Source organism: Necator americanus, chromosome II, assembly GCF_031761385.1.
Source record: "Necator americanus strain Aroian chromosome II, whole genome shotgun sequence".
NCBI classification, from domain to species: domain Eukaryota; kingdom Metazoa; phylum Nematoda; class Chromadorea; order Rhabditida; family Ancylostomatidae; genus Necator; species Necator americanus.
Window position 1 is genome coordinate 39,985,418 of NC_087372.1, and position 11,632 is coordinate 39,997,049.

Here is an 11,632-nt window from a genome sequence, read left to right on the forward strand (position 1 = left end):
TGTACTCATAATTTTTTTTTCGGGAAAAAGGAGTAATTTATGCTTTGCGATTGTGACGCTGTGCCCGCCTATGAGCATAGTTAGGAAGCTTAAGTTAGGAAGAACGAAGTTAGGAAGAAGGAAGTGTTTTCGATTTGTCTTCTGATACATCACCTTTGGATTTACTATACATTCAAAGTCCATACCAGGGAGGTTCTTCCATCACGTAGGTATGCCCCTAGGGTACTTTTGAATCCTACTCGCCATTGATCGTATCGATTGGAACAACAGCACTGTTTGCATGGGAAAGGGTAAAAAGCCTCTTCTAGTACTTTTCGTGAATCTCTCCGAGACATCAGGATACGGCTGAGGAAACGCTAAGATGCCTCGATGAACCTACGTCCCTACTTTACCCTATTTTCCATTATGGTACAGACAGCTTAGCCGTCTTTCTCCTACCGCAGGGAACGACGCAGTTGCAAAGAAGGTATAAAGAAAATATAAAATAAATATAACTAAATATAGAATAAGTATATATTATAACAGAAACTATAAAGTGAAGGTTTTGGAGAAATCACTCAAGCGGATCAAAAAAAAAGATCGGAAAGCGGAAATCACTCAAGGATGAGAGTTATGGAACTTACTTAGTTACTTGTGGAACTTGTGGAACTTACTTGACTTACTTTAACCATTTACTTTAAAACTGTAAACGTCAACATTTGAATAACACTTGGAGACATTGAAAACCTAGAAAATATTGACAAAAATCATTCTCGTAACATTTTAGGGTGTTAGAGACCTCAGATTTCAAGCCGTACCGTGGAAGCAGAAGTAATCCTTACATGGAATTGTACACAAGAAATCCCCTTACTGAAAACTGGAAACATTTCACCTTTCTGGAATGACGGCAGATGGAATCATCTTATCTATTACATACAATCATGAGACATTGCTATGTCATCCTGTTCGGTTTGATAAGCAGTATTAGTCCCAATGGTTCCATTTTGAAACTGTGAAAAAATCAAGGAAGAAGAACAATTTACACTCTATTTACATTTACACTTATTTACTTATTTATTTATTTACTTATTTATTCAACTACTTACATTAAGCAATCCCCATTGTATATTTGAAGGAAGGTTTTTACGAAAAAGTTTATATAAATAATGTCTAGACTTCTAAAACTCTTCAAAGCGTTTGAAAACTATGCCCCAGTGTACTTTGAAAGGATGAAGTCCTCGGCGTCAATCAATTCCCTTAGGACCCACCACCACGTTCACTTCAATTCAGGATCGTTTGAGGTCCGCGAGCGTGTAACTGGCTCGTACAATCACCTGCGGGGGCTAGCCAGTGGGTCAAGTCAGTGTTTTTACCCTCTCAGACAAGTCTGGTACCAACTAATCGACCTCTTGGTGAGCTCTAGGGAGGATTCGAACCTCCGGTCGGTGGTGCAGGCAGCGGAACCACTATCCGACTCCGCTACACCCGCCTATAGGATCAACAATAATTAGAAGCAATTATTAATCCAGAGTTTGTGCTGAATCTTAACATTTCGTGGGGAATTCCATTTCGTTGAGCATTAGGGCGGATTCGAACCTCCGATCGATTATCCCTATTGGCGTATTTTGAAAGAAAAAAACCCCCGCAATTAATAAAGGACACTACATGAGGGCGTCCTCGATGTCACGTACGTCATAAGTGGGTCCTATGTGGGTGAGCGACGGCGACGGTCAGAGTCAGTCAGTTTGGGCGGCGACGGCGGTGAACCTCTTCGGTATACATTCCATCATTAAGTGATCTGCTCGTACATAATCCAAGTTTTGTTCGAAAATCAAAGGAAGCCTCTCTATACGCTGTCCCTCCTGCAGTACCGTAAGCCTGGAGGCGGTTAATAGGTAATAAATACTGCCGCCAAGCTACAAATGTTTCCCATTTAAGGAAGAATTGTCTCTGGCTGTGGACACTCCTCCGATAGGAACAAATTTATGTCTTCTTTATTGGGTTGCTTAGTAGAATTCCAGCAAACAATGAAGGATGCAGAGCCGAAGAAACAGCACGAGAATATGGAAAAGCTCTGAAGCACCTGAGTTGTCACCTCTTTCGTTCCGGGAACGGGAGTACACGGGGGGTTGAGAGCCGAGTCAGACAGTGAGATTAAAGGCATCACCCCACGAATCTGAGGTGGTAAGGTTTTCAGGTGGAGTATTCTTATACGGGATCGTAGATTAAGGAGAGAGGGGTGATTCCGTTCATTTCTTCCTAATTGCCGTAAAAAACGGCCCGGAAGATGCCACCTCGACCGTTCCGGGGCGCTATTTTCTACAAGGAGTTCGATTGGAGCGCGCTAGCTTTGTGCGCCACCGCATCTTCCGGGCCGTTTTTTTGCGGCAATTAGGAAGAAATGGACAGAATCATCGTCAGCTACTGTCAGATTCGGTGCTAACAGTCCTCTTACCCTCGCCCCCCAAAAAATTGAATAAAAAAAAACTTAAGGATTTTGGTTGATGAAAAAAATCCTTCTGTCTTTAGGCCGTTGCCGTACGGAAAACTGGACACGAGCGGCTCCATTTTCCTGCACATTTATGGAGATATTGACAATTGCTTTGGCGTCCATTCTCCTATTTTTGTAGGAAATAGAGAAGTTTGCTTGTGGTCCCGAGAATCTGAAACAAAAATAAGTTCAAATTACAGAATATTTTTTTCTAAAATTTTGCAAAGATGTGGAATGAGATTTTTCCACATTTATCATTTCTTCTATAAATATTTATCTTTTTTAAGCGGAGAAAATTAGGCATCTGTTATTTCCCTCCATTTTTTTCTTTTTTCTCTGGAAAAGGATTTTTACCTCTAAGTTAAGCTCAATACAAATCCCTTCTACTTGGAAAAAGTTGAGGAAAACTCGAATCTAAATAGTTGAGACCGAGCAAAACTTCTCTGTACACTTCCATTTCTTTGAAAATCCAAAGGAAAAGTTTTATCTATTTTCACTTGGAAACAAATCTGTACCTATTTTTTAGATCACTCATGATTCCCAAGTTGTCGTCGAGGTCAAGAGTATCCAGATCGGTGACATCATGACCGGCTACGAAAGATAAACTCAGGAATAATAAAATATAGTGCATTGTCCGGAATACCTAAAGTACTTGATGGAACCAACCAGGTAATAATTATATTCTTCTAAAAGAGAAAATGGACCGACGTATTTTTTTATAATCTACATACTACATATGGACGTGTTTTATTTATAATTCTATTTATTTCCCAATTTGTAACGATGGATCACCAGTGTAATATGAAATGAGAAAACAACTACAAGTAGATTAGGAAAAGTCTAAGAAGGTTAGAAGATAAATTTTAAAAAAAGTGAATAGAAAAAAAAGTTTCTAAGTACATAACAGAAAGAAAATAACAGGCGCTTAGTTTAGTTTGTAGTTAGTTAGTTAGTTAGTTAGTTATAATTATAGTTATAGTTTTACAGTCCATAGGTTCGAAGCGCTGGAATTCCGATACTGAAAAAAAATTCTGCGGAAGAGTATGATTCAAGTAATTTTTCGTGGAGAAAATTACAGAAACCGGGCAGAAACAAATTTTTCAAAGCAAATCGATTGACTCCTGTTCGGTCAGCACATATTTGTTTTAAATTTAAATTTCTACACTTATTTGTTTATTCGTGATAAAATTCTGGCTTAATTTACTTTTTTTTTGTCCAAATAAACCTAATTGGTTTAATTTCTCCGCGTAGAACCTTTTCTTTGAAGAACTTCTCTTCTGATTTTGAGGAAATTAGATCGCAACAAAAATCGAAATTTTAGGAATTCAATTCAGAAAGGTAGCAGAAACTCTGTTACTCCAGACAAAAAAAAGTTTGCTAAACAGAATGGAGAGAAACATCCATGTGATTCTAAATCAGATCAGTCGCGGTGGCAGCGCCTCGAAATTTCTTAAAAATTCGCCTCAAAACTTAAAAAAAATAGTGGTTTGCCTTGGGAAAGTGTGTTTTTTTTGGATTTTTAGATTTTTTTTAGAAGTTTCTAGAGAAAATCCGTACGTTCAGAAACTGAAGAGGAACAAGAAACGAAAAAAAAATTCCAGAAAAAATCTGTCTGTCCTGAAAAAAGAAGAGCGAATTAAAAAGGCGAGTCAGAAAAGTGTTTCAAAACACTGTTAGGGGCCGTAGAGGAGTGAAATCACACAAAGCTCTTATTTATCAACCGTACAATAACAACCACCAATGGAAAACAATGGTAGATTTAACCTCACGTTTGCAATGATAAGAAATAGGGAGTTTTTCCATTCTTCTTAAACAAAAATCTTTTTTTTTATTTCACAAAAGACCATTTTACAATTTATTTCATTATTTACTTTTATTTACAATTTTTCAAATTTTACAACCTACAATTATTTCGACTATTTTACGTTAAGGATGCCAGGAGACATGATTGGATGGTCATCACTTTCTTATAGATTACTTATAGATGAGGTACAGTATGAGAATCCAATGAGGGTGAAATAAAATTTCTGCTCCCCAGAACAGCTAACCTTTATACATAATCTTCTGGTGGCGTGCTTCCGCCGCAGTATTTATTTATTTATTCATTTATTTATTCTATTCATTATATTTCTTAAGCTTCTTTTTTACTCTATATTTTCTGTATATATTTGTATTCATCCTTGCCACATCCTTTTGGTACGCTATTGAGCGTACAAATAAATGAATAAAAATAAATAAATATAAACAACTCCGTCACCATTTCTTTAAAGTCACTCTTGATTAATTCGACGGTTCTGCTGTTTTTTTTAAACTATAATAGCTTCCTGTTGGCTAGGAAGAGCCCAGAAAAAGGTATCTCAATCATTCCCCTACTCCTAAAATATAATTTTTGTAATTATGTGGTCGGAAAGTGCACATATCAACAATAATTATATCAAAATCGGGAAGTTCACTGTATCTTTCAGGAAATGGAACAGAAAATTCCTGAAAATAAGTATTCTATAACTTCATATTCCCTTTTTTGTTCTATATTTTAAGAGTAGACATATGCGAGCAATAAGAACCGTTCGCCTTTCTATTTAGTGGAACAAATAAATTATGTGTAAATTATTTGCAAATTTCAATTTTTCAGTGCTGTCTGACGTAGAGCGACATGAACAGCATCATGGTCCCGATGCGGAAACAAATTTTCTAAATTTTTCCAAAGATTTCCAAAATTTTCTCACAAAAACTTAACCGTTTGTTTCTTATGCATCTCCAGATGATTTCCTGTGTTATGCTTTACTTCAACAGCTTAAAAGGTGAAATTTTCTTGAAAAGAAAACTATTACACACACCTTTGAGCGGATTACAATGTTGTTCTCGCTTATCGTTGTTTTCTGGACCTTCTGCTTATCGCTACCAATCATCTGTCAGCACTTTACCGTCCCCAACGTTTCTGGATAGAAAATGTCGCGTTCCGGTGAAGTAGACGTTAATTTTTGTGATTTCATGGGAAAGATGAACTGAGAAGTTTCAAGTAGACTTAAATTTTCGTGACTTCATGGGAAAATGAACTGAGAAATTTCATTGTGATGTATCCTGAACTATGTAGTTCTCGGGAATGTTTTATTAGAAAAAAAAGACTAAAAAATCCAATGTCACCGCCAATAACAACTAAACACGAGAAAGAAGGAAATAACATAATAAGCCGAAAATTATTCCAGCAAAGCAGGGACAGGCTGAACCCGTGGACAGTGGATCCTGAGAAGTTTTTTCGATTGAACCGGAGGACGTAGCCTTGCTAGTTGTGGCTGTAGACGTCCTCAGCGTTGAAGTGGATGAAGTTGAGCTTTCATAGTAGTCGGTACTGAAAAATTACAGTAAAAATACAGATTTTTCAAGGATTTCCCCAGATCCGAAGAACAAACCATTCTTCCTTATTCAGCAGCGGAGGCGATGGGACGACGCAAGCGTCCACACCTTCGTTACAGATGCAAACTGTCAACCGATCATATTTTCGTAGTCTGCATTGCACATTCTGCAGCGGTTGTTCGCATGAATCGTAGGTGAATGTGAAACGAGTCAGGTCAACTCGATTGATGTGAATCAAAGTTGAATTGTCGTCTCGGAATGTGACATTCAACGAATCACCAGCACGTTTCAGATCAGCCCAACATTTCCCAAAACATCTGAAAAAAGTCGTATAAGATATCGTTGTAACAGAAAACTCTTAGATTTCGAAAACTGAATTTTAAAAGAAGCAAAGTCATTAAAAAGTTTGTTTGGGCCTTGTTTTTTTCTTAAATTTTGATTTCCTTAAATTCATCCTTATTTCAGTTGGAGCCGAAAAATCGAATTGAATTGTGAAAATAAATTGCAGGTGGCTGAGATTTCTGAAATTTAATAGAAGGCAACACTATCATTCTTCAAAATCAATTGTTAAAAAAATCAAATAGTCATTAGAATACACATAATAAAAAAAGAACTGTTTAAGTAGATCATCCCACGAATCTGGTACAGATGGTAGGTGGTACAGATTTTAGAATACATATAATAAAATTAAAATTCTATATACTCCGCATAGGGGATCGTAGATTATGAAGAGAAGGGTGATTCCGTCGATTCCTTCCTAATTGCCGTAAAAACGGCCCGGAAGACGGCGCCGCACAAGACTGTTTTTTACGACAATTAGGAAGAAATGGACGGAATCACCTCCTCTCCATAATCTACGATCCCGTATACGAATACTCCACCTGAAATCCGTGCCACCTCAGATTCGTGGGGTGATGCCTTTAAATGTGAAAACCAGGAATCAGCTTGAAAAAAATCTTGAAGAAATGTAAGGAAATCTTGAGAAAATGTATATTCCAAATGGCTTCTAACCGCAGTTCGAGAAAACCCAGAAAAAAATTATATCCTCAAATAATGAAGTTTAAGAATAAAAAATTAAAAAGAAAAATGTAAAAAAAAGAAACGCAAATTGTTCCGCCGTCAACATATTTATCAGAGGAACACCCTGTTAATTTTTTGTAGTGTTCCCTAGATTTTTTAAAAAATTTTAATCTGGACACGTTATGATAATCTTCTGAGAAGCTTAGCCTCTTTATTAGAACCGGAAAACAGCTTTGAATGAGGAGAAATAAATATAAGTTACTTATCATACGCGTATAGAACATAAATATATATATAAAAAGTAAATAAAATAAATAATAAAGTAAGCACATATATAAATAATGTATATTTTGTGATAATTTCAAATGAATAATAGCAAATAAAGTATGTTGATCTGCAAAAATAAAAAAAAATTAGGATTCACCAAATAAATTAATAATAATAATAATAAACAAATATAAATTTGAAAAATACATACACTTTTTTATTATTGATAATGACGAACGGGGGTGTCCTGGGGTCGCCACGTACGTTGAAGTTCACCTCAATAATCGAGCCAATCCATACCATTGTGACGGTGATGGTGGCCTCATTGCGGACGTATGCCCCGAGGCGGTCGTAGTAGATCAGAAAACTAGCGACCACTTCTTCGAAGCCGGGTGTGGTATCCACGGCGATAAAATCGGAAACGTCCGCTTGGATCGGTCGGATTTGCTGCCGATCGCCCAGATGGGACCGTTCCAAAGAGGAACGATTATTCCGATCGAGATCCCTGGCTGTGAGCGCGGATGCTTGGATTAGGAGAACGATCATTTCGAACAGTCCCGGATGCATTTCTGAAAAAAAAAGTTTAAAAATTAATTACAAAATAAAATTAATAAAAAATAAAATTGATTACAAATTGAATTATGATTTTTTTCTCAAAAAAAAGTAGAATTCGTACATTGTTTTGTTGGAAAAATTTTGAAAAATTCTTAGCCAATATATTTTCAGGAATTAATCAAAGATAAGGTAGTGATTGCTAAGTATTTTTCTACGAAATAAAATGTACGTGAATTGGATTTTGCCAGAAATTTCATCAATAGCGAGTAGCGAGTCCGAGACAAAACGAAGTGCAAAGCGTGTATAAAAAGTGGCAAAGAACTATCGATAGCAAATTTATGATCCTCAAACTGCCAATGAAAACATTATATTTGAAAAAAATAGCATTGATTTGATAACATTTATAGAAGTCCATAGAACAAAGATGTAATGGGTGAAATAAAGATAAAAGCGTATAAAAACTTACAAATATCGAGTAGCAGCGAATACGGAGCCGTACGAAGTAAATTTTCCGATATTTTCACCGGAACAGCCAGTGCCAGAAAGTTTTGTTAATTTATTTTGAGAAATTTCAGAAACACTAATGTAAAAAGCACAAATGGTAATGAAGTTGTCGAAGCACTGTTGATGGTTTCTTCCAGAAAAAGAAAACTGTAAATTGTAAATTTGTATTGTAAAAGTGAGCGGAGGTCCCACAACTCAAACGATTACTGTGGATCCGTGATAGCAGAATAGTGCGAAGCACAGGAAGCGGGAATTTTTCATCAGACACCACATAGGGGTTTTCTTTACTCCGTCAGTGATATAAGGCAGGTTTACGAGCTCCGAAAGTTTCGATTAGAATTTTACAAACTTTTCAAAGGTCTTACAAGCCTTCATAAATGTTTTGAGGATATTGATCCAAGCTCCAGATGCTGAAATTTGTGGATTTTTGATGATTAATTGCTGCTATCCGTGATACACTCAAACTGTGAATGCTCTTTTTTCGCTGTAGTTCTCAGAACCCTTACGGTCTCAGCTTTAAAAGTTTACTTTTTGTATTACGGGTTTGTCGATGCTTCATTTGCTTTATTATGTCGTTTTTAGTCCTTTACTCTCTGTTGGACTAAGATAAGTTTCTCTATTAATGAAGGATCGTTCCGCCCAACAGAAGCAGCACTGTTTGATCCGCAAAGGCATTTATTTTGTGCTCAGTTTTTTTCTCGCTCAAAAGTTGATGTAAATGAATAAATCGTGGATAATATGGATTAGGACCAACATGCCGTGACGAAAACTATGTGGAGTTGGACTGCATCTACAATGTAAAAATTCCACTAATAATGTAAAAAAATAGAAAAAAAGAAAAAACCAATAAAGTATAAAAGCAAAGTTGCAGTACGAAAAAAAGAGTGCTGTTTCTGATCGAAGATTTGATTCTTCGCTTTTAAAGATTCTCGAGATTTTCAAGATTTTTGAAGATTTTAAAGATTCGAAGAGTCAAATAATAATAATAATAATAATAATAATAATAATATTAATAATAAAATAATAAGAGTTTATGCTCAGTGTGTTTTCGATCCTTTTGTTCTGTTCGTTTTTTTTTGAAGATCCTGAATAATAATAATAATAATATAATAATAATAATAATAATAATAATAATAATAATAATAATAAGGATAATAATAAATTTTATAAAATAAATAATAATAATAATAATAATAATAATAATAATAATAATAATAATAATAATAATAATAATAATAATGCGTAGTAATAGCTATAGTAATAATAAACAGTGTTAATCGCTCCCAGTGCGTTCATCAGATCTCAATCCCCGGGCAAATGAAGATTAACGGATCGAATTGTTTTCCAGAAAAGAAGAAATAAGGGGAAAAAAGAACCAAAACAAAAAACTGGATTTTTTTTTCTACGAAAACAAGAAGCGGATATACATATTTGCCTCTGGATTTGGATCACTTTCAGCGCTTCCACAATTTCTCCGTAGTTTTCCTTGATCGCTGCCATGCCCTTACGATTTGCTCTTTGATCTTTATCGATCGTACAGACCTTACATACGTCAATCGTTGTTTCGTTGACGACGGATTTTTCTCGCTGATCGAACCGGAATCGGGTTTCCGATTGCGGCAATTGGAAGGTCAATTCTATTCGTACACTCTTACTAATTTGATAGTTCATTTCTTTTGTTCCTCGCACTTTTCCCATAATTTTTCTATCCGTACTGGCTGTTTCTCAAAATATTTTTCGTTTCCTTACATGAGAAAATTTATATCTTCATTTGAATTCTTATAATGGTTAATAAAATTAAATTTTTATTCGATTTTTAATCATGGTTTGAAAGATTAGGCTCAGTTTAAAAAATAGCCAGTTTCTCCTCTGTTTCCCTATTAAATCAATACCAATTCCATGTCGATGTCAAGGCGTAGGCGGCATACTGCAATGGCAGGAAGGTCTTGAATCGATCTTGAAAATCAGGGTCTAAAGTGTACAGTGTACTTCTGTAGTAGTAGTAGTCTGTTTTCATTACGATATCAGGTGATTTGAAGTGTCGTACCCGGAAACACGTTTATCTCCGTCAACAGTTTTCTCCAACATACATACTATGGTCTCGATCGATCGATGAAATTTTTCTCCTGTAGATTATTTTTCGAAAGAATTTTCCTAGATTGTTACTGTCGCATTTTCCTTCGCGTACTCAAATCCAAGGGATTTTGAATGCGCGTTTCCTCGTGTTCCTGAAACATGTGTGTGTGTACTTGGCGCCGGATGAACTCATCGAGCAAGTTGCTGACAATTTTTGACCTCAGCGAGATAAGCGGTCGTGTACATCACTTCCGGCGTCTGCAAATAATCCGCTCCGAGTGAAATTTCTCTTCCCAGACTCATCAGTGCGTACTAGAACTCCAACCTACGTCACTAATTTTCCAAGCTAGTCTCTAATTTTATTCCGGCGATACCATATCCGAGATTTTTGTTATCTGATCGATCGATTCTATCGATTCACACAAGCAAATAATGAATTCCATAGGTTAATGAGCAATATTGCGGAAATGAATTTTTTGATTTCCTGCGAGAAATGAGGAGAGGGACTTTCTTGTTTAGTATCTCTAGCGTAAACCACATAAGTACCGTATCAAGGAATCACAGTACTGTTCTCTGTTTCTAGTTAATTATTATGATTTATTAGTATGTTACTATTAATTCGAATGTTCTCTTGTCTAGAAACCTCAGCATATTCTGTCTATGTTTGGTGATAGTGTGCCTTCAAGGTATTTAGATGGAACTTTTCATTTGCCTGACGTTTCGACTTTTTCTTTTTTTTTTTCTTTTGGGTCAGTGTAGATAGGTTTCTATTTTCACTACCTTGAACGATTATCGAAACACTGACCCAGGGTTGTGTGGCACTTGACGGAATAAACGTAGCATTGCTGCAGTGATCCTCTATTTAGGCTTCTGAAGACGACGAAAAAGCCGAAACGTCAGGCAAATAAAGAGTTCCATCTAAAAAACCCGAAGGCACACTATCACCAAATATATTACTATTATTACTTATTATTTTTTAAATGACGTTATTATCCATCATTCTGAACGGGAAGGGTAAAGGGGAACTTCACATTTTATGTACCTGCAATTGCTCATTCTCAAATCTCAGTAAAACTCATCTGCAAAACGTTGGGTTTGCGTGAGACTCGAACTCTCGGGCTACAAGATTCAAGGTATAAGTTGCTAACCACTCCACCACCGCAACATTTGTCGGATCCACACACACATAGCCAATTGTACTTCCATTAATCAATCTCAATGGAGCTCGTCTGCAAAAAATTGGGTTCAGGTGAGATTTGAACTCACGTTACTGGATTTAAAGTCGAGGGTGTTAACGGCTACACTACGGAATCGATCACTTAATAAACACATCCATTTACAATTGCTCATTTTCAATCTCAACTTCGCTTGACACCATTGATCAAT

At 36.1% G+C, this 11,632-nt stretch overlaps 1 protein-coding gene across 1 annotated transcript; it reads right to left on the reverse strand.

The window, feature by feature from the left end:
* Nucleotides 1-5,626: 5,626 nt before the first annotated feature.
* Nucleotides 5,627-7,678, reverse strand: RB195_020871 (uncharacterized protein; the record flags this gene model as incomplete). The annotated part of the gene is made up of 3 exons (XM_064189389.1): nt 5,627-5,819; nt 5,881-6,141; nt 7,323-7,678. 3 exons carry the CDS (start codon nt 7,676-7,678, stop codon nt 5,627-5,629), a joined length of 810 nt encoding a protein of 269 aa, XP_064045270.1.
* Between the last annotated feature and the right edge of the window lie 3,954 nt (nt 7,679-11,632).